Source organism: Pieris napi, chromosome 3 (assembly GCF_905475465.1).
Source record: "Pieris napi chromosome 3, ilPieNapi1.2, whole genome shotgun sequence".
NCBI lineage: Eukaryota > Metazoa > Arthropoda > Insecta > Lepidoptera > Pieridae > Pieris > Pieris napi.
This window is the reverse complement of record NC_062236.1, coordinates 11,373,628-11,397,847: the sequence shown is the minus strand read 5'-3', so window position 1 is coordinate 11,397,847 and position 24,220 is coordinate 11,373,628. Positions and strand designations below refer to the sequence as shown.

The 24,220-nt window shown below is 34.8% G+C and overlaps 3 protein-coding genes across 6 annotated transcripts in view; 1 reads left to right on the top strand and 2 right to left on the bottom strand.

The window, feature by feature from the left end:
* LOC125063465 (innexin inx1) overlaps positions 1-7,689 on the top strand; it is a 41,282-nt gene extending 33,593 nt beyond the window's left edge. Inside the window, exons 5-8 of the mRNA XM_047669919.1 lie at positions 1,650-1,807; positions 2,985-3,179; positions 3,862-4,023; positions 4,646-7,689. Of these exons, the coding sequence (XP_047525875.1) occupies positions 1,650-1,807; positions 2,985-3,179; positions 3,862-4,023; positions 4,646-4,703 (573 nt within the window). The 3' untranslated portion in view covers positions 4,704-7,689. The remainder of the gene's footprint in view (positions 1-1,649; positions 1,808-2,984; positions 3,180-3,861; positions 4,024-4,645) is intronic.
* A 3,342-nt stretch (positions 7,690-11,031) lies between these two features.
* On the bottom strand, positions 11,032-14,644 carry LOC125063733. The gene is made up of 3 exons (XM_047670314.1): positions 14,501-14,644; positions 13,906-14,026; positions 11,032-11,158 (listed from the first exon to the last, which is right to left on the bottom strand). Exons 1-3 carry the CDS (start codon positions 14,592-14,594, stop codon positions 11,059-11,061), a joined length of 315 nt encoding a protein of 104 aa, XP_047526270.1. The 5' UTR covers positions 14,595-14,644; the 3' UTR covers positions 11,032-11,058.
* Positions 14,645-18,097: 3,453 nt separating this feature from the next.
* LOC125063573 (innexin shaking-B) overlaps positions 18,098-24,220 on the bottom strand; it is a 75,305-nt gene continuing 69,182 nt past the window's right edge. For all 4 annotated transcript variants that reach the window (XM_047670083.1, XM_047670081.1, XM_047670082.1 and 1 more), the window contains 2 exons: positions 20,144-20,267; positions 18,098-19,867 (listed from right to left, as the gene is read on the bottom strand). In XM_047670083.1, the coding sequence (XP_047526039.1) occupies positions 19,462-19,867; positions 20,144-20,267 (530 nt within the window). In that variant the 3' untranslated portion in view covers positions 18,098-19,461. The remainder of the gene's footprint in view (positions 19,868-20,143; positions 20,268-24,220) is intronic.

The window sequence follows — 24,220 nt, the reverse complement described above, 5'->3', positions numbered from 1 at the left end:
CTAGGTACACAGCTCTTCTGGCGCACATCCGTCCTCTAGCGCTGTCGCCGAAAAGTGACGGCTCGGCTCGCCGGCCGTGATCGACACGCGGTTTTGAATGGCGAGCCGAGTAAAAAATATAACACGACGACGAGCCGCGAGCCAGGCTCGCCGGTATTTAAAACCGTGGTTTTGCAGTGATACACCGGCGAGCTTTACCGACGAGCCATAAAACCGCGGTCTTACTCGTCCGTCGATCAGGCCCTTTACTGTTATTGCGTCAGCGAGGTACGCCTAACAAAATAGTTTCATCCCTGCGTTCAACCTGTTGTTAATTAAGCTTAATACTCGTAGTGTATTTAATACAAGTCTTATTAAAATTATATTCATCTTACAATTTTGTTATCGCTATATAAGAGTAATAAAAAGAGGCTACACCGGAGGTATTTGACCTGGATCTGATATCGGATAGGATCAAGTTGGTGAATGGTACATTATGTTCAATGTCTCATTGTATCTCGAATGAAAGATCGTTATGGTATGTGAGTGAATTGTGAGTTTCGATAAATGGTGATTAAGAAATCGATTGGGAACACTTTAATAATAATGGGAGAGTATTTAGATCATAAGTTTTGACAACATTAATGTTAATAACTTCGAATAAAAATATTCATACAAAATTACTTTAAATTGTACATTACACCAGAATTTTACATCTATCTAGTTTATAGTGGTACAGGCTGAGGAGTATTTAAAAAGCCTTGGAATAAATTAAATTGAATCACAATACGGATACAATGTTGAATCACATTCCGTATAATAATAAGATATTAATTGCTTTGTTCTGCGTGTTAGCTTCCGTATTTGAAATAAATTGTGTAACCGGATATTTTATTGTACTAAATTTGATACTACAAAAAATTATTATAAAGTATCCACTTTTTCGTAAAACCACAACCAAACGCAATTTTTTTTTATTGTTTTACATTCTTATATAGATAATGGTATTCATAGATATAATGGTTAATGGTGGTCTCAGTTTCTCTCACTCAGACTCTCATTAGGTCCGTTGTGCGCTTGTGTTGTCTCCTGGGCACTTCGTAGGCTTCATGGAGCAATCTCACTGCTCCGAGGATTTCTGTACGTTGGTTAGCCACACCCACGCATTCCAGGACTATGCGTGACTGATTCCTCTGCGCTGAAACAACCGTCTGTCGCGCCTAGGACAAAAATATGTTTATTAAGGACACAGTGGCTCGTAATTGTCTCTATCTATCATTGTTTTGAGATTAGTTCTGTTGAGGCTTTGAAGTCGCTTTGTCATTAGTGGGCATCTGCTGGCAGAGCCATTTTGAACTGTCTGCAGTCCGCGTTTCGCGACCATCGGTGATGTTGGAGTTCTGTAGATCAGGCCAAGACTTACATAGATATTAAAACAAATAATGAGTCCTCTCCTGCGCAACCACTTTTAACCTTCCAATAGGGATCGTTTGAACCGAACCAATTTTGTTCGCGTTCTTTTAATTACCGCTGATATTCGATCCTGTCAAACGATCGCATATATTTATTTATTTATTTCTGCGATAACAATTGGAAGTTACAGAGTGTTGATGCTTTTTTTACGTCGGCAGTATAAAAATATTTTCTTATAAATATATATTATATTACAGAGGCACAAACTGTATGCGTTCCGGTACTGGGGATGCGAGCTCCTCTGCCTGGTGAACATCATCTTACAACTGTGGATGATGGATAGCTTCTTCAATGGAGAGTTCCTTTCATATGGTACCAGAGTGCTGGGGTATAGTGACGTGCCGCAGGAAGAAAGGTAAGGTTAAATCCAATGGGTACATTTACCAATCTATTATTCGATCTGTTCCTTCATAAATGTTGGTATTTATTTCCCTGGAAACGAACCTATATAGGTACAATTTTGAGGATTTGGCTCTTTTTGGAGTATCTTTAGTCCTCAATTAGTAGGTAATATATATCACACAATAATTTATATATATATAACACAGGCTTGTGTGTGTAGATATACGAGTATGGTTTTTATTCGGATATACTTTCTCGTTCAAGAATCTAACCTTGAACCAACTAAGACGCTTTGATTGCACCGTTTTTAATTTAATTAATGTGTGTTATATGTTAATTTCCGAAGTAGGATTGGGATTAACTAGTCGCGTACCAACACTGATAATTTCTTGTCCAATGATTTTTACTACAAAAGTAAACTTAGTGTGGTAACTGTCGGTGGTTTTTAAATAAAAACAGTTATCACTGCAATCGAATTTGACATTATTGTCTTCTTTGAATTATTCGTATTGCGTATAAATAGGTAACGGGCGGGCACAACTCTGCTTCATTGATCATTATTATCAGGCAAATAGATAATTTGATTTTTCGGTCCAATAATGGTATTCATAACATTTTCCTTCACTGTAGATAAGTAATAATTGGGCAAGTTTAAAGAAAAATCCATTGGTGCTGCCAGGGTAACCCTACTCTTTTCTTTTTTAATATCCGAGGTGGATCTGCGTATCCCCTGACCCCAGCAGGGGTATGTGGAACTCGACCCACACCAGAATCTCTACTACTCAGAGACGGTGAGCAATACCCACTAAAACTACTTCGAGTAGTTCCTACAAGGACGCGCCGGTCGCTCTCATATTCTACCGGGACAGAGGAATGTTGAATCGCCAACCACTTGCAACTGCCATCCTAGGCCTAGGACGTATTATATATATCTAAACCTCACAGCCTCCTTTGTAAGGTTTGATGCCCTCTGCATGCCTTAGAAATTCGACCATGCACGCCATGTACGGTTAAGGCGCTCGCTGGTACTTTACTCTATCAAAGGGAGAGAACAAATTTAAATTTATAGAATAAAACTTGCGCTCTGACCGGGAATAGAACCTGATTCCCTACGCCCAGCAGAATAACCCTACACTAAAAGGCACATTGATGACATTCTCAATTAAAATTTTGTTTACGCTTTTTTTCAGATACGATCCGATGATATACGTGTTCCCTCGCGTAACAAAATGTACATTTCACAAGTATGGTGCGTCAGGCTCCATACAAACCCATGACAGCCTCTGCATACTACCGCTGAATATAGTGAATGAGAAGACCTACATATTTCTGTGGTTCTGGTATATTATACTCGCGGTGTTATTGACTCTACTTGTAATTTACAGGTAGGTTTATTGGACAAAACTTTCATACTTAAATGTTCGTAAAACGCTTTCGCTATATTGTGTTAAAAGTACCCTCCTTTTTTTAACAACCAAACGAAGCGCACCATTGTTGTGTTCGACTTTTCGTTTTTATTGCTGGAATTAGTTAATCAATCAAAAGGGCGTCGCTAAGGGATGCGTCGGGACTATGTAACCCAAAATATCGATTTATCGAAGAATTATCGCAATTAACGTATCAAATAACTTTTAATGAAATAGCCTATTTTTGTGATTTTATTTTATTCAAATCAAATCACGTCAAAAACAGACACACGTATTCTAATTTTATTTACTGCCAGTTCTCAAATCAAGGGCGTAGAACGGAGGAAAAGAACTGGCAATAAACTCACCGCCTTTAATCGCCAAGATTTTTGTTTTACACAATGTTTGTAAGGAGCTGTAACGATTACACCATGTTCCACATGACATCTTAAGTAATTGATAGTTAGTTAATAATAAGAAAATAAATAAAAATAAAGATTTAATATCTTTATTCGCGAAACAAATTTTACGCTTCATACTCTTGACTGTGTGTAATTTATTTATCATCTTCCATACTTTCAAATTGTTTTTTACTCCAAATACTGGAACGCTCTGTATCAGGGTTTGTTTGTGGTCACGCGTGCTTGAAATTCGTTTTCAGGCTAGTAATACTCTTCGTGCCATCAATACGACCGCGCCTATTACACGCACGCGCTCGTACGATTCCGATGGAATCAGCGGTTTTCATATCACGAAGGACCGATGTTGGTGATTGGTGGCTGCTTTATATGTTGGCCAGGAATATGGATCCGTTGATATACAGGTACGAATTCCGCAGGGTAATTAAATTATAATAGACATATAACATATAACTTTAAGAGACAATGTATGGAACGAACAATATGTACCATAATTTAAAAAAAAAACATGTGTGTACACGTGTTAGAAGTTATACTTCTTTGGCGTAACAATAGAAAAAAGGTTTATTTAAATATCACCAAAAAATTATTTCTACATAATTAAAGAAATGGAAATTTTTTATTTTAAAATGTTGACTATTCTAACTTCAGGTGTCGGTTTTTTGTGACGGTGTATACGCGGATCGTTAAAATTACTCTCATAATTTTTCCCTAACTTCAAAACAAAAAAACCTCGTAACCAATATATAGTTAAATAGTGAGATATAATTCATATATGGAATAGAAAATTATCTATCTATGCGTTCTATGTTAAGTCTGCAAGAGAATATTATTATTGATAAATAATAATTATTAATAATTAAATTTTAAGAAGGCAACTCGAAGCGCTAAGTGAAAATCTCTCATGGATATATGATTTTAAACTTAGTCTTTGACTTCCTCAATTGAACCCCCCATTTTCTTTGTACACAAATAAATCATATCGAAAGAATAATTCCCGCTAAAATGTTTTTGTTAATTTTCCAGGGAACTGATAGCGGAGCTTGTAAAACGCATGGGAGAGAAGAGTGGACCGCGAGCGTGACGTCCGCCGCAAACAATAGCCGTGCTCAGTGTATGACATCGTGATAAGCCTTATATATAGTTTATTGGAGCTTCTTGGCTTCATTTGGCCTCTTTTGGCCATTCATAACTTGGCCAAACCCGGCCTAACTTGATTTCGACAACACCATTCAGCCTAATTTGGCAATAATTAAGTTAAGGGCTCAGAAAGGTTTAGCTCTACTTGACATGGCTAAATCTATTCGAACCCAACTTGCCATCACGTGGTCAATTCCAATAGGCTGTTTTTGCAGTACTTGGCGTAGATTATTACTTTTTTAATTTTATAAATCCAAACTTATTAAATCAAAGTCTTTATAAAAAGTTTACATGTGATAAACGTATACGTTCTCAATCGTATATAACGAATACGGATGACTCGAATTGCTGCTCAAATTATATTAACTCTAAAATCAATACGTTCCTAGCAATTTTTGCTTATTGAAGCTTTTTGATTAATTTCTGTGTTTTTTTTTAATATTGACTTGATATAAATAGGTCTTGTTATTCTCATGGAGTTAGTTTTCTTTTTGCTCAATATTTTCTCAAATTCTGAAGAAACATCGTAAGGTAATCTATATGTTATAATATCTTAAACAAACCCCTACTTGCTTATTAAGATCAATGACAGTTGTAGAAATCTCAAGCCAAGAATTTAAGGGGTTGGTACACCACTAAAAATGGTGTCTGTAAAGTCGGTTTACGGGCGATAGTTCGTAACGTCATAACAAAACATTGATGAAATGATTGCATACTTAAGTTTTCGAGTGGAAGACAGTTGCGGCGCAAGCGTACAATGCGCGTAACGGGACAGTGAGCGTAACGGGACAATGAGTCATGCTTTTTCGTGCGTGCAGCCGGCGTTCATTGATTTATTGTCACGTCACGTCAAAAAATACTTATTATAAATCTATTTTTGATCTATTAATTTCTACGCCAAGTTCGGTTTCAACATTCGTGACGTATTCGAATTTATTTGTGCTCAAATATGATTGTATAGCATCAATCACTGATGCCTATATAAAAACCAATCGTAATCTCAACGAGTCGTAAAGTTTATAGAGCGAAATGAAAGCTTATTTTTATGTTACGATTTACGTGTCGTTGTTATTACGGATGGTAATTTTTAATAATCTTCTGAAACTAGGTGAAAAATTGGTTCATCAAGTTTAAGATCTTGCTTTCGAAATCTCACAATTTATGTCTCAAACAGCTATCTAACGGTCTTAGTTCTCAAAGTTAAACTTCCGTTATGTCGCTGGATTTTGGCCATGTAATCTCAATTTCCATGACTGTTTAAGACTTAAAGTAAAACCCGTTTAAATATCAAAAAAAAGCCAAAAGCCTAATGTTACTAATCTCTCTATGAAAGGGTATTTAAAACCCGGATTGAATTTATACTTCTTTTGGCGCCTTAGGGAAAAATCGCACACCGTCACAAAAAACCCTGAATATTTGTTCTAAGTCGGTAAAACAGTCTCGGCCGCTAGTTGTCGCTTGCTCTGTTTTATCGACAAGTTGCATTGTCTGTCATGGCGTAGTGTTTTTCAGAGTCGTGTTTATTTAAACCAACATAATGATGTCTATACAAGAAAACCCGTTCCAATGTGATAAAAAACATAGTGTTTATTGTAAAATATCATGATTAGTACATATTACATCGTTTCGATTGGAAGTTGCCATTAAAATAGAAAATAAAAATGCAGTTCGAAGAGGGAAACGTCCCTCTAGCTCGAAGAAAATTATTACGCCAAAGAAGTATGTACTTCTAACGTGTGTACATAAGTACACACAGTTTTTTTTAATGTTGTAGTTTTGTAAACACGTCAATACTATTCAGTTTTGACAGCTCGAATATACAACAATTTAGTTTCTGACACGTATTTGAATCCAATGTTTATTTCTATAGAAAAACTAGCAATATTATTATATTAAAAGTAGCAATTATTAAAGACCAATTTCACTCAGCCAAAATGGCATCTTAATCGGGTTTTACTTGATTTTGTATTGCTTTAGAGTTATCTCAACTTTAGGCGACTGATTTGTACCCTATACAAGGTATTAGGTTGTATTAATATTTCATTTAAATATAACTCATTTAATGGATTTAAATGTTCTAACATTACGAATTGACTTTAATACAAAGTATTCCACAAAAAAATTGCACTTACTAAAATGCTCTTTTCTCTCTTTCTGTCACATTGTGTTTACTGTGTTGAAAAGAGACAAATGAATAGTCAAAGTGCAGTTGGACTATGCCCTATGTATAACTGGGTTTAATATTTCATTGTAAGGGGACCTGATTTTGTGATTGTCTGGTATAGTAAACTCCGAAAATTTCCATGTAATTCAGAGTGCCAAATGCGATAACATTTTTTATAAGTATCTGTGGTTGTGTAAGTTGCTACGCATATCAAATGCTTGAATTAAGTTTTAAATGATTTATATATTCTTATTTAGGTTAGATTATAGCAGTTGTTTATTAAGAACTAACAGTGAGAACTTATTTTATTGGAAAATAACTTATAACAGGTCACCATCCTACATGTATTAAGACGTAGTTTTATATTGTAAACAAACATATATACGAGATACATTTATATTTCAAATCTAAAGATTTAATTTTAGAGACACCTCATGCATACCTCCGAATATATTGAAAAAGCGCCATCTATTCAGAACTACCGTAAACTTATTTTAAATCAAACATGGAATTAAGAACACAGTTTTGAATTAATAAATTAAGAAATTCATGTTTTTATAAATAGTAAATAGTAAAAAATATAGAGATGCTTAAGCTATCTTTCAAGGTAGTTAACTCTAATTCAGATAGATGGCGCTCACCGGTAGTAACTCTGAAATGCCTTAGAAAATTATCTTCGATGTTTTATTATAAATTTCTATTCAACTTCCTCTTGTACATACAGCTTTATGGATTGTACCCTCAGTTTGATCAGATTAATTAGCGAGTTGCGTAATTTAAAACGTAGCAATGTTTTGCAAAAGCAAGACTGATAATTTTTTTTTGCGTTTAAAATATTAAATCATCAGATTTAAGATTACAAACAAAATATACGCACTCCTCACGTTGTGTTGCATCCATTTTAAATATTAAAATATATTTTGCGTATACGTAAACGCATTTGATAATTAAGACTATCAGGTCCTTTGCGTGCTTTTGAAGTGTTTTAATGATACGGAATATCATGAAATTGGCCCTAAAAGACTGTGTTCATTATGTGTTTTGATGTTTTTACAAAATGTAAGGAGACTGATGTCTGTTAAGTCGTAGCGAGGTAGCGAAATTAACATTAAATATTAAAATTATGCACATTGATAATTCGATAGATACAGTATTTACTATTTTCTTCACCTACATACACACCTACTTCACCTACTACTACATAATAAATATATAATAGTTTTGTCCCTGTGGCAACTAACGCTGGCAGCATTTCCTCGCTGTATTGCGATACTTATTAGTTGAGAGAGGAAAGCACCAGCTCTGGGGTCACCGGTACTATCTACCAGGCGCCAACTTAATTTAATTAGCGCCTGTGCACTTGAAACCCACGGCCCGAGAGTTCTCCAAAGGGAACAAAATGGAAGTTGGTTGGAAATATAAGAGACTTTTCTCTTATATTTGAGCCGTTTTTTTTTCGCCTGCTGTGCGGCTGCCCCAGATTTTATTTGTTTAACCTAAAAAACATTGTTTATAAGGTGAGGTAAGTGTTTTTTTATAATAAATAATGCCTTCATACATAGGCCATTGCTTAACTAACATTTAAGCATCGAATAATTGAAACTGGCTCAAAAACCTCGCTACGTTGGATGTGCCTATATTGTTCGTAATGTTTATACTTTGTGAATGACATTTTTGTATCGGTGGGTATGAAATCTCAAAATGCTCGAATTGAAATTGTAATTGTTTAAATGAGATTTTATTGGAATTTTCATATTTTGATTAAAGTTCTCGAAATGAATGACATTTGAAAGCTGTGTGTGTAGTTTTTATGTCTCATGATTATGACAAACTATATATTAATTTGTATGATTTATATAGAAATTATTGGATATATGTTTTCCGGTCTGAGCTTGGGGGGTCTGGGATTTGACAAGACTTGAATAATCTTATAAGTTCTGGTTATCATGACCGAGCAAGATTAATATTTTCGTCGGCTTGTAACTCGATTAGAAAGACCGCAGTAAGTATGACTTCCGATTGTCACGTAGTTGACATAGGGAGTCGAACTTAGTGCTAAGTCTCGGCTCAGAATCTCTTAATATTCCCGTTACAACTGATTCCTACGCATCTAACGACTTTAGCCGATTTTCATGCCGTTACAGCTGCAGGATACAGCACCCCTTTTACGTGTATTTTATCTTTAAATATAATATATGTAATTAATTAAACGTAATCTTGAAACAATCTTGCTTTGGTTATGGTATACTATGATTTATAAGAAATTCCGTCGCAAAATATTAAAGGAAGACATGAATAAATGAATAAATATAAAGTTCAAAATGGCTTAGTTCTAAGAAATGGTAATTGTGTTATAAAAACTATAAATTTAGTTTTTATAAACGCTATCATACTCGCATTTATTTTAGTTTTTATTTTGTATTTAGTTTAAATGATTAACTTAGCAAATTTTTTGTAATTTAATTTATTTACGTATTTTGAATGTATCCGTAAATGATATTTTTTGTGTAAGTTGAATATATGACTTTGATTTTTTTATTGGGTATTTTTATTTTATTACCTTTATTATTGAACCCTAGACCTAGCAAATATCTTTAAATAGATAATTTGAAAATTTTTTCAAAGTCATGAAGGATGATCTAGCAATGATAATATGCTATCTACTCTTCGCGTATTTTTTTTAAGTGGGGAAATGCATGGGGCGGATGTTTATGTGGGACTCGCGATCCGTGCATACCCACTAAATCCCCACTGCACCACCAACACGCGCTCTTGATGAGACGCTGTAACAGCGAGCATGAATGGTTTGTTGTTACAGGAAAGGTTATTCTCAAATCGCCCCATCCGCCTTCGTTGGGGGAGGTCGCCTCCAGTGCTTGCAGAGATGCATCAGCATATCTTGTTTTAGACGCAAGGAGCCCAAAATACCCTGGTGTCATCGACATTTTGGTCACAGTGGTGGCAAGTAGGTGCGGTGCGCCCCACTACTCTGCAATTATTATCTACCGAAATAGCCGTGACCGGACGTAACTGAACAAGTCGTTAATTGAGGTGGCTTTTTCAGCAGGACTAGACCCCCAGTTTTCAGTGTCGATGTAAATTGATTTCTTCTGAGGCATTCAGTCAGAAGATTCGATAGATACTCTTCATGTAGGCCTTCAATAAAGCCTACTTAGCTTGGGGCTTTCCATTAATTACGTGAGGTTCGAGGGGGGGGGGGGCTTGTTCGAAAAAAAAACATCACGTGATTAATGGACAACCCCTTACACTGCTCTTTTAACTTGATTATCGTGAATAGAAAAATATAAGAGTTTGATTCAACTCTTAGCATGTATTTCCAATATTATGCTTCTACAAGCAAAGTATGTTGCTCGCTTTATTAATATCTCATTATGTATGTTTTATAAATATAGATAAATAATGAAATGAAACAAATAATTAAATACGGAAAATGTGTAATAATATATCTAAACCATATTTGAAATATCCTTTACTTAGATGTCAAACTCTAAGGTGTTTTCGCAGCATGTGTATATATAAATCATCTTATATGATTATACATATGTTTGTCTTGTTTTAAATGCATAAGCTTGACGTAATACATAGTTTACCTTGACCTATGATATAACTTGAATGTCAGACATATTTGCAGATAACAGATATTATTTATATAAGATTTATAGATCAAAGTTTTTTGAGCCATTTTATCATCGCCAACTTATTAGCCTGTAATTTAAATTCGGAATTAATACGAAACATGCACATTGCACATGTCGTATAGTTCAGTTAGAGCATGATACATTCATATATCAAATAGACAAGTAAAACGTTTAATAATGTTAAAAAGTATAGAAGAAGTATTTTTGATAGTTTTATATATATTACATTACTATTTTGTCGTAAATATTGCTCACCAAACTTGCAGAAGATTATCTGATGTTAAGAGCTTGAGCCGGCTTTTTTAGAATTAGTACTCTTTGAAAACTCTATCATGGGCGTTGGACCTCTTATAAGCTGTAGACCAATTTTTTACGAACTCGGTAACTATTAATCTGGAAATTCCAGTTGGCTGCCCACTTATAATATTTGTATGTAATAATAAATGCCATTTTTTTAGGTATTTTCATTTATTAGGTTAACATTCAATAGTAGGACAGCATTTAGGGTACGGGTATAAGTTGACATCTTCATGCTTTACTAATTTACAAGGAGGCACCGCAAAGGCAACACTGCAACTGAAAACATTACATGAAAAATTATAGACCACAAGCCCATGAACAAAAAATACCTGTGAAATGACCCAACCTGAATTACGCTTAGAAGGCTGTTACTATATCTGAAAATAGCTCTGATCACTATGCCGTCATTTCTGAGCGGTACATGTGAGTACGTGAGTCAATGGACTTTCTCAGGTACAATGGGGGAATTTCGACTAATTATTAATGTACGGCTTTGTTATAAGTGTATAGATGATTAAAAATAAATGTCGAAAAACCTAGTGCCGTACAAAAGTGATGGTGCCGGAAGTCGGTGCAAATTTTTAATTCGACGACAGTTGCAGAAGCAATATAGGTCATTTATTACTGTACGGCATTTGTGTGATTCCTTTTGGACACATATACAGATACTTTACCCGTAAACGCCGTACATATTCCCAGCGGAGCGGTCGAAAGCCAAGGGTCGCAACATATGTCTGATTAGCATATAGGTGATGATGATATGAAACAACATAAAATTAAATGATCTTGAGAGTACTTCACAAATAGATAACATTTTCCAGCATGCCGTACATTTTTTGTGGAACACATAGGTGTATGGGGTAAATTACTTTCCTCAGAAAAGAGTCATTTTCCGGTGACTTTTATCTGTACGGCAATAACACAGGTTATTAATACTTTAGACAATCTTCAATAAAAGATAAATGCCGTACACTTTCGATAGTCCGCTACCACCGCCTACCAATACAGGGCTATAAGAATATTTAATCACCTTCCTAGAATTTATAGATCACTGCCATGTTATGTTTTCAAGGTGAAGGTGATTAGGCGAATATTTGGCCTATAAGTTTGACAATTATAAATAGCTTTACTTATTATTATGACAGATGTTCTTATTATTTGCATGCCTATTTTTGTGTGGCTGATTGTGTGGATTATTATAATTGATCAATATAAATGTACCACTTTGTTGCAAATCAATGATTTATTATTATTATTGAAAAGGCCATGTCCAATTGATAGTGCTAGTTAGGAAAAAGTGTTTATAAAAGCTCAAAAAGGTTAGGTATAGGTTTAAATCTTTTTAGGAATCACTAGCATATGTATGTCATTAAAATCTAAAAACGTTCGAGGTAAGTTTTATTGGCAATCAATAACGTCTAGTAATGATTTATCTACTCCAGACGGCGTGAAGCTAATGTTTTAAATTACGTTTAATAAATCCGGTACGAGAAAACAAATCTATATATTATTTATACTAAAGCATAAATGTAAATATGCTTACAGTCAATATTAATCTGGAAATTCCAGTTGGCTGCCCACTTATAATATTTGTATGTAATAATAAATGCCATTTTTTTAGGTATTTTCATTTATTAGGTTAACATTCAATAGTAGGACAGCATTTAGGGTACGGGTATAAGTTGACATCTTCATGCTTTACTAATTTACAAGGAGGCACCGCAAAGGCAACACTGCAACTGAAAAAAAAACATTACATGAAAAATAATTACACGATAAGACGTATACAACAATTTTTAAGCGGCGCTACAAGCTTTAACGTCTGGGCCTCAGATTTCTGTATCTGTTTCATGATCATTTATCTTTCTTAATAGACAATCAGCGATCAGCCTCCTGTGCCTGACACACGCCGTCGACATTTTTGATCAAAGGCATGCCGGTTTCTTCGCGATGTTCTCTATCTACTTTCAAGCAAATGTTAAATGCGCTTATAGAAAGAAAGTCCATTAGAGCAAAGCTGGGGTTCAAACCTACGACTTCACGGATTACAAGCGCATGCTGAAGCCACTAGGTCAACACTGCTCGCGATAAAAGATGTTTAGGGTAGTTGAAATATATCTATGTGGTATCACGACTAGCAAAATTCTTGCGAAAAGTTTGTATTTCCTTCATCGCTCTCTGTATTAAGATATTAATCGATTATATAGAGACCACCAAATTTTTTCGTATTATTATAATCATGTTTATCTAATCATCGACGCTCAGGTTCAGAAGGCTAATGTTCTTATGTATTAAGGAAATTATGTGATAAGAATTACCAAGACCAGATTTAAATATATATGGGAATAAAATATTCTTATCGATGTCTTGGACGTTAACAATTCCTCATACATGTAAAAGAAATTGGATTTCATTAAAATTGAGCATACAAGCAGCTTTACAAGTTTCACTGGAACTCATGTTTAACTTTTTACCAGCCACAAAGAGATTATAACTGTTTGCAGATTAGCGACGGATCGTAGCTATTAGCGATTAATGCAAAATCATTTACATTATTCATAGTTTTATTTAGTTACGATTCTACGAACTATGCGAGAAGTTGTATGCAATTTAATGAGTTACTTATAATCTTTTTATGCGTTCACGCTTCTATTATCAACTGTTCAAACCAGGGTTCCACCAAGTAATTATATTTCTATGTCATTTTATGCAAATGTTTAGCTGAAGAAACATATTAATGTGCGATTAGTTTTTGATTCCATTACACTTATATACAAGTGGGGATCATTTTATATGATAACGTTTCTACTATCAAACGTGCATTTGTTCCAGTCAGTTGTCAGGCACAACAGCCGATCACCTACTTGCCTATATAATAAAGGTGTTGAAGAAGATGGAATCTGAGACTTTATCAATGGATGATGATAATTATGATTGCTACAACTCTTTAAGGATAATCGAAGAAGTTGAAGTTGTGTTATTTTTTATAAATCTAAAGAAGATTATTCTTGAAATTCACTTACGATTCAACGGTAACATAGTTTTCTCCGCATCTGTACCCAATACAGCTAGTTTTAGATGGAACAAACTGGCCAAGCGGTATGACGGCGTCATTGTCCTTTACATAGCATCCCTCTATGTCCTCTGTAATAGTAGTGGTTAAAGAATCGTTCGCTTGATATCGTTTTTAAATACAATAAGCTCCTACCTACGATTCTCAATGCTTCCCGACTACATGCGATCCGGATCTGAATATAATTTTTTGGTTCCAAAACCTACGGTGCCATTACTGTTAGCCGATAATGTAACGATTACGGTTTACTCACAAACAATGGTTTACTTCTTTTAAACCCCGTTTCCAAACACGTACATAGTACACGTACTTGTATTAACTAATTTAATCTTGCGCATATTTGAGTAAAGTTTAGGGGTTTGCTGCTGAAATATTAAATAACTAGCACTAGTTTTAAGCACAATAAATCCAGGTAAACTTAAAAAAAAACCTGATTACGTATATGAGTTTTATATATTTTTATTTCTTTGTGTGTATTCAAAATTAGACAATAAATATTCTTTGAATTCCGTAAAACAATATTTGCTTTTAAAATTGTCACTTACTGAATTTATCTGGCTTAGGATCCGGTACCATAAACGCAAGACTTGCAAAGGTCACAGTTATCACAGCTAAAAATACGACAACTGATCGGAACATTTTGATGAAGTGTAATATTATCTAATAATCGCACTCGGTTTTTATACTATTAGAATAACATTTCCGAGAAACTTTGCTATCAGTGAGAAATAATGAGAGACTTTGCATGTACTTAGAAATTAATTCAGGGATCATTTTATTAATTCATAATAAAAAAATAAATTATGTTTGATTTTAATTTTATATTCGTAGTAACTTAATACCAAAAACAAAATTTAACTATAAACATAATACTATATACTAAAAAACAAGAACCAACCAAAACCTTGTTGTAACTAATTATGAATAAAGGCTCCGAGACGAGACCGAGACCGCTATCCCGGTCCCAAGAAAATAGAGCTACCTTCTCGATATTTCGCCGGGGTAACTCATGTTCGGCGCGTCCAAGTCGCGGACTGTACATCGCTACATTGTCGGAGGGAGTCGAGTTCGAATAGGGACCCAGCTCTAGGGGTGTAATAGAGATCCCTTACTTGGGGTTACGGGACAATAACGGTGGAGGAGCAGTACGGCCAAATTAGTAGAAGAGCCCATCCGTACCATGGCGAAGCGCAAGGAATTCTTTCAAAACCGGTTTACTAAAGGATTATCGTAGCCACTGAGTCTGTGATACCATAATGTAGAAAGCAATGGTAAACTAGTTCATAATCTCCCATAAAATCGAATAACGGATACCAATTTTAGAATAAGAACTTTGAAGATGTCATCTGACCGTAGCCGGTACCAAAAGTATTTCTATACGGATATACGAGTAGAAATACTTTGGGCATATCTCAAGGAATTAATCTTGAAGAGAAGCTTGTCGTCCGGGGCCATGTGGACCCCTCGACATACAAACGTGCGTGTAACCGATGTCCAACGCGCTTGGCCCGATTTAATTAGTACAACAACTGGATCCACTCTGCGAGGATTGCGGGTCCGGGATGAAACAAAGATGTCAACCAGAAGTAGAAGAGATATAATATAATGCGATTCTTATAAATTCAGTCCGTGTGCAATGGAATAAATCAGTCTCTTAACAAGAAACGTGTTATCTTCTTGTCACGTCTTTGAATTCGTAACCAATTTAATAGAAAGAGAAGTATAGATCATGATTAGTATTAATATATACGACATCTTATTGAGTAAATATTTTTCTTGTTATATTATTTTATAAAAATAATTTGTGTCGTATTTACAATATTCTTAACCTACATAGTAATAATAAAATTAATTAAAAATTAAGGAAAATAAATTTTAAATAATTAAATGCCTGTGGCAGTGTAACTTAATAAATAAATAAATAAACTTTAACGCTGGCAGCATTTCCCCGCTGTATTGCGATACTTATTCGTTGAGGGAGGATAGCACAAGCTCTGTGGTCACCGGTATTATCTACCAGGCGCCAACTTAAATCTTTAATTAGCGCCTGTGCACTTTAACCAAACGGCCCAAGGTTTACTCCAATGGGAACAAAATCGAAGTTAGTGGAAAGATATTAATCTTTATGATAATGAAATAATTTTTATTTTTGTTAAAAAGCAATGTTTAATCTGAATTCGAAAGTATCCATAAATCGCTTCTTGTGATATAAGCTAAATTATTTAAAATATTATATCTTCAGCTAAAGTAGCTTGATATCTTTTGGTACAAGAATATGTAAGTCCATACTCCGATTTACCTCTTATTAAGGGCAAGATTCAAAAACAGACTTAGTGCTGTCTGCCTCCAGTACATGAAATAATGTATTGGATTAACTAAAAAGATATTGAAAAAACCTTTCTAAGATCGATTTTATACGATTTTTTTACGAAAATATATAACAGCAAGTTTAAAGTAACATGTTTAGCAGAGTCAAAAGAGAACTGTTTAAAATTTTATCAGTGCCTGCAGCGTTGGAACTAAGTACGTGCATTTTGGCATCCTTTGCGAACGTACGCTAACTCAATATTTATTTCATCCTATTGAATAGCAAGCTTGTGCCAATACCGCTAAATATTAAAAAATCAGGAAAACAAAGATAAATCTTTAGTGCACGTATACGGTTTAGCATAAAGTGTATTGTTATAAGGTATATTAGCTGTCAAAGACGTTTTTGATATATAGGAGTAATACTTAGTGCTAAGTCACAACGCTGCATCTTAATTATATTTTGTATTGTTTTAGACTCAGTTGCCGCAGTTACATGCCCATTCCGTTTTGCGTTAAGTCCTGGCTAATTAAGCCAGCATAGGTCAACCCAGAAGCTCAGAAGTTTCCTGGGCACTTAGCGGGCTTCACGGGGTGACCTAACTGCTCCGAGGATTTAGGAGCTTTTTGGGATAGTCACGAACCCTGCTGGGGTTTTTTGGCTTGGGCTACTTTTGTGACTGATTCCTCTGCTCTGAAACAGCCTCTGCACAAAGGACTGTCGCACCAAAGAGTTGTTTATTTAGGAGACAGTGGCCCGTAATTATCCCTACTGTATGTAATTTGAGATTAATTCTGTTCAGGCTTAGAAGTCGCTTTGTCACTAGCGGGTATACTACTGGCAGTGCCACAGAGTGTCTGCAGTCCGCATTTTGTGATTTTGGAATCCAGGTTCGCTCTGGCGAGAAGGGATGGGATGGATGCTCTCATTGCAAGCTCGTCGGCAGCATCGTTGCCAAGAGGGGAACCTTGTTTGTCAGGGTTATTGTCCAGTGCATGGTGACACTCCGGTATTAGTTGTTCGTATTTTTGTTTGAAATTTGGTATGTATGAGGTAAAAAAATTAGTAAGGGTTTGGATACGAAGGGTAGTTATGTAGCGGCCTAACACCATAAGATACTGTTTTTAGAACTCTTAAATTATATTTTACCATTTGGTATGTATGTAAATGTATGGCTCTTCGTAGTGGTACGATTCCTCTTCCTTCAGTCTCTTGCTAAAGCCGCATCGTAGCCGCTTTCAGGTTAAAAATAAACGAAATGAAAGATGTATTGAATTCGGGAATTCTAATTAAGTTGGGCTGGCTGATGTCTAGAGATACTGGCACCAGGCTATCCCAAAAATATGAAACTATTACCGAACTACATAGTGTATGTAGCTCGCATATCCAACTGTGTTCGATAAAAACTGTTATAAAAATATTGTATTTGTATGTGTTAATAAACTGAATCAGTGATACATGTGTGCTATACATAACTAAAATTTCCCTGAGTACGCCTTCTACTAATTACTCAAAAAAATAGGGCCTTAAAAAAATTCTTTACTTTCCCTTTTTGCCTCTCCACTGGATTTATGATGAACTGATTGTTTTAAGGTGGGAGTCGTACTTTTGTAAAAAAAGGTATAAAAATAAAACGATAGAAAATATTTTTCCATAATTTATTTGGTATCTCTCGCGGTAACTTCTTTTCTTGACATCCCTCTATTTGGCACAATATTTGGCGTTTATGATTCTAAATACAATACTGTCATTCAATAAATTATCGCATGATTTATTATGTCGACCTGACATAGAGAATGGAAGATCTGTCAAATAAGTTCTGTAGACAGTAGACACGTATTGTCTCTGCCTCTCAGATTTTTGTCAGAGCTATCCATTCCATGTCTAAACCGACGTACTCAAGTGACTAGAAATAAATGGTTTTGCGCTTAGATCTGAAATTAGAAAGAGATATATTGAATACTCTTTGGATTCGGATTCGCTTGATCTCCGTAACCGCACAATCTTATACAAGCTTCCAGAGCTAAGCGCTAACAGTATAATATAAATATTAAATTTAAATGCACTATCCTTAATGTTCAATTAACTCTAGTCCAATGGCAGTATTGGTGTATATAATAATTTTTATAGTATATTTCTGAGTTAGCTAATATCAATTGGCAAGTAAAGAAAATCAGTGAGACTAACATTACATCGTTACAGACAAACAACCTTTACACTTATATTAGAAACTACTAATTATTAAACACAACAACTTCCCGACGTTTCCCTTCTAACATTTTAGTTGATACCTTCTTGATCTAGAGCGTTCTGAAATAGAGCCGAAATAAGCCGAAATCTATTTCAGATATCACCTAGATGTAACAGATAGTATTCCTGTTTCATTCCGTTGATAGAAAATCTTTTTAGACGATTTTCTTTCAGTCGCATTTCGAATTTAATAACCAACTAAATGAGCAACCTGTATATAAGAAAATTTACTTACAACTCCACTTATTCTTATTTCAAATTACTCATTCGTTTTGCGATTTCGTTAATGTCTTTTGACGCGCAAAAGTTCTGACACTGCTGTGTCGTCAGTTTATTGCCAATTGTCCTTAAATCTAACCATCTTACATCATTGATTAAATATTTAATTATTGCTTTATTTCATATTGGTCTGAACCTGAACATGCTGCAAGTGAGAAATCGTGTAAAAAGACAAGTGGTGTGCTATCTGTGTGCTTATCTTCAATATATTCGCTAGTTTATAGAAACGAAGCGGTCTCGACAAACAATTTCTAAGAGCAGCCAAACTACTAGTAAAAGTACTTCTAAAAGTTGAACACTAGACACTCTAACGGGACAGCCGTCTCCGATGACTTTTAAAGGCTTTTGACAGAATTCATCCTGAGATCACGTTCTTAAACATAAAGTACAATCTATTATTGCTTTTTAGAATTGCACTATTAAGTTTACAAATACAGCTTAACAACTCTCTTTGATATACAAGTACACTCCGCGGCTTGCATTGTCCAGCGTGGGCGTGGGGTGCCTCAAGGCCATCGTATAGGTCCGCTAAGTTAATGTTCATATGTGAACGAGGAAATTTTGAAGTCTATTGACACTTTATGAATTACAGCGCACTCAGACGGGAGGGTCCATGTGGCGCTGTAACGACGTCAGTCACGTGTGGAACACCCACCCTGGGACCGGAGGTCACGCGTCAGGAACACCGTGGATATGATGTTGATAGTTGTGATTTAATTTGTTTGCGAACTCATTCATGATATCCCTGAATATGACCGAGTCGAGGTTCTCCCCGAGGATGTATAGGAGATACCAATCCCCCATCTTGCTCCGGCGCACGATCGTGTCTACATTGTCTCGTCTGACGAGTCTGAATCTCATTCTCATCATGTAAACGCGCATGCGAGGGGAGAAGATGATGACGATTCTGTAGATGAGTGTGATTAATGTTAGGATGCCGAGGATGACGAACCAAAACCAGAGGAACACGTAGATCTTCTCGTTGACAACGTTCAGCGGCAGAATGCAGAGCGCGTCGTGGCGCTCAACCTCGCCCGACGAACCGAACTTGTTGAATAATGTGCATTTTACCATTCTGAAAGATACAGAGATATTATATTATTATAAATTAATGAAAGCTGGTGTAATAAAGTTAGTTAATAAGTATTTAGCTAAATTTTAAAGTTATAAAATATAGACGTGACCTTACAAGCTGAAAGGTAAAAATAAAAATGATTAAATTAAATAAATTTATCTTTTCTCATATACTCTTGCTCGAGATTATTTTGGAGTCAATATTATAATAATTAACATTAAGTTGTGGTAATTCATTTCATCGAAAACTTAAGTATATTTTAATGAAAAATATTACCTAGGAAATATATAAATCATCGGATCAATCCTGTCCTCCTGATCAGATTCCATGTAGGCTATCACATCTAGCCCAAAAGTCATAAACTCGCCGTCAAAGAAGCGGTTCATAAGGAACATTTGCCCTGAAATGAACAATTAATAATAAGTAAAAAAAAGTGCGTGAGTACAAGTACACATGTCAGAAGGGAAACTTCTTTGTAAATTAATTAGGTATTACTAAGGTAAAAGTCCCAATAGATGGTCATGTACGAGTATATGATCACATACTCACACTGTTTACACACTGTATACGTGCTAATGATAATATAAATTAATAGAAAACCTGCGTTTACTGCACAAGACGTTATGCGGCAGAATTGCCATCTAAAGTTCTAATATTTAACTACTAATCGAATACAACAACCAATAGCGTAGCTTCATGCTACGTTCGCCCATTCTCACTCTCTCTCAATCGGTCTCAACTCTCAATCGCTCTTTCCTTTTTATTCGACAAAAACGCTGCACATCTTCGTGACGATAATAGTATTATTATTGCGTTTCATCCGTAAAAAAATACCCTCATGTGCATATGCAAGAAGTTTCATTTAAAAACCATTTTCTAAAGGGGACTTTTTTTCCCTGATTGGTCAGATACCTAGGTACGACAAATGAAGGAATCAATCACCTCTGGTCTGTGACATATGACTGTCTGTGACTTTGATGTCCTTTCTGCAGTACAATTCATATAGAACTTCCATCGTTACCCTCTGGAGAAACAACATGGATTGACCACTCGGCCGGATACTTACCACCCATTAAAATCGGAGAGATTTTTCGAATTTAATTTTTACTACGAACCCGACGTAATTTTACTCAAGAATTGTAACTCTGAATCTATCAATACGAGAGCGCTTTGCACATATTTAATAGTTTTATTATTAATATATAAAAATTTCAAAGACCGCATCATCATGACTAACATGTATGAAGTATGATTTATGCCTATAACTACACATATGTTATATTATAAACAAAATGAGGCTAATCCCTATAATCATAGATTCTTTAAAACATTTTTAAAACTCGGAACTATTGAATACAAGAGCTACTTTAAGCAGGCTGGATTTACGTCAATTTGCATATCACGTTTCGTAATATTTAACAAGTACAGTGCAAACTCTTTATAACGTTTTTTGTTATAACGACAAACTATCTATAACGTATAAATCAGTTTGTTTGGTTTAACACAAAACCCATATATTAATACACTCTTTCTAACGCAACAAACATTCTCTTCGATAGAGATACGATAGAAAAAATTTCTTCGTAAGAAAATTATTTTCATATTTTGAAATCAACAACATACTTAAGTGTAATTGCTTTTCTAATTAGGTTACAAAACTAACCTATTGAGTTGCCGAAATTTCTAAGAAAGATACCTGAGGTCATAAACAGCCTTCTCGCATTTGTTATTGTTAATTTCATTAACACGTGTGCTATTATTCTTAGATTACATTGCATGTAGGAAATTTTGGACTTAGTTCTTAAACGCACTATCCTCACCTATCTATCATATATATATAATTATTGTAATTGATTAAGTATGTTTTTTTTCTCTACTTTCCCTATAACGAAAACTCTCTATAACGAAAAACTAAAAAATGGTCGGTCCCTTCAAATTTGTTTGTAAAGACTACACTGTATGTAAAAGAGTGGAATAATAGTAATGCTAGTCTATTATATTATAATATTAATCTTAAAGGTCATAACTACCGCAGCTCAATAGTTCTGAGTTTGACAAATTATTACACGTTACTATAAAATATCGTTCTGTATACAGCTAGTTCTTAGCTTCTTAAAAAACAATACTTATACCCGTATGCTTCGCCGTCATGCAGGTTTCGACTTTTGGTCAATATTTTTGGGAGTACATTTTTATTGGACTCATTGTTATGTGATTACAAACATTCTGCCATTTTACGTGAGCCAACGAACCATCCATAACACAGGGTGGAAATTTTGTAATTTATATAAAATATTATAAATAAGCACTGGTTATTATCGTATTAATTATACTATCTTCAACATACGTTAAATCTGTTTTATACATTAAAACAGAATCATCAAGAATAGAAAATAAAAACATATTGTATACTTCTTTCAAAATCCTGTAAGCATTTGATATATGGAAAAATAATTAAGACAGTACCGACAGATTTTACCATATATTTTAATATATGTACAATATATTGTTAATCAAATTTAAATCCAGGTCCATTTGAAGTTTGTCATATTGGACAGTGTATCGAGACCAAATTGTAACATAAAAAAACTCTATTAAAAATAAAAGTAGCGTATATTCGAGTATATTACTTAATAAGGATTACATTAAGTTTATGTTATTATTGTATTTATTATTAGTACACGACATCCAACGGAGTAAAGTCTTCCTGCAAAATCTTCCATTTGTCTCTCATCTTCACTTCTATTTTCCAAATTTAAACCCCATAACTAACCATTTATCGATCTTTCAACGTATTATTGTTAATGCCTCTTCAGCATGGCTCTAGTATAAAGAGGTCGTCCCATAATAACCGGCCAACATTGTATTTGACTACAATATATTAAGCCATTTTGAATCATTCAAAACATGCTTATTATTCGATGCGAGCCACTTCCGTTTCAATAACAAAAATAAGGGCTCTGTTTTGGGATTTTGCTGGTTATGCTGTTTTCTGGCGGGCTATGAAACTAGCTATAAAGGTTTTTTGAAGTGAAACTTCTTGAGGGTAATTTTTTTACGGATGAAACGCAACAATATTTATATTAGCGTCACGTCATGTGCGGCGTTTTTGTCGAAGAAAAGGGAGAGAGAGATTGAGCCTGATTGAGAGAGAGTGAGAAAGGGCGAACGTAGCATGAAGCAACACGCTATTGGTTGATGTATTCGTTAAGTAGTTACAAATTAAAACTTATACCTACTGGTACATGGTCATCTATTGGGGCTTTTACCTTAGTAATAATTAATTTACAAAGAAGTTCACTTTTGACATGTCTACTTTGTACGCACGCTCTTTTTTTTATTCATGTATACATTTAATAAACGTCGCCATTATCTTATATTCTAAAATTAACGTAAGAACACTAATATACAACATTTTAAATATATTAAATAAAGAATTTCTTATGTCTAATATTTCAGCTTTTTTATTTATGTCACATGGTTGTACGAATGGCCTAAGCATTAGCCAGCCAGTTTGTTAAATGTTGGAACAAACGCTACGGCTGCATATCATTTAGGCCGCTAGTTAAACGGCGCTGTTTACTAAAGAGGCTAGGCTGTTGACTGAACGGCTTATTAAGGTAGTTGGCTGCAACATATATATAAAATGCTATTACTAAAGCTTCAAGTCAAATAGAGGATATAATAAGGTAAAGCTATTATGCTTTCTTTCCTATGTAAAATATAAAATTATATCGTGTTGAATGAACAATATTTTCATTGCACTGTATGTTTAATGGCCACAAGTTTTAGTCCACGTAAGGCAACCAGCTGTCGTGAAAGCGTCCTGAATCGCAAACTAGTAGGAGCGTGAAGCTTCAAAACAATTATGAAAACCAGCTCATAGTATCGTAGTCTGAGCGAGCAATCTTCATATCTCAGTATAAAAGATTTATTGTTTCTATATATCAGATGCTGAACATTTGCAAATATAATAATAGTATGGGATACTTGAAAAGCGCACCGCATATATTGAATTAAACGGTATAAACATTCGACTAAGGGTGAAAGGCCGGCAACACACATGTGAGCCTCCTGGTGAGTGTCCATGGGCGGCGGTATCACTTAACATCAGATGAGCCCCCTGCCCGTTTGCCTCTTATTACATAAAAAATATATACTATTTGTTTTCATAGACATTTTGTATGAACTGTTAAATGTTTGCGCTAATATTTCTAGGGTTTTCTCGATAATGTTGAAGCTTGATTGCACCATGATTGACACATGTCAGCATGATTAGATATAAATAAAATTTGGTATTGGTCATATTATTTCAGAAACATCGTTCTATAAAGAACAAATTTATAATAAAAT

What these genes read in the sequence shown, in the direction of transcription:
- LOC125063733 (XM_047670314.1), bottom strand. Translation starts at nt 14,594, where the DNA reads ATGTTCCGATCAGTTGTCGTATTTTTAGCTGTGATAACTGTGACCTTT. An exon ending in TCCTAAGCCAGATAAATTCA is followed by an intron (nt 14,027 to 14,500) that starts GTAAGTGACAAT and finishes CTACTATTACAG; the next exon opens with AGGACATAGAGGGATGCTAT. An exon ending in AACTATGTTACCGTTGAATC is followed by an intron (nt 11,159 to 13,905) that starts GTAAGTGAATTT and finishes TAATGTTTTCAG; the next exon opens with TTGCAGTGTTGCCTTTGCGG.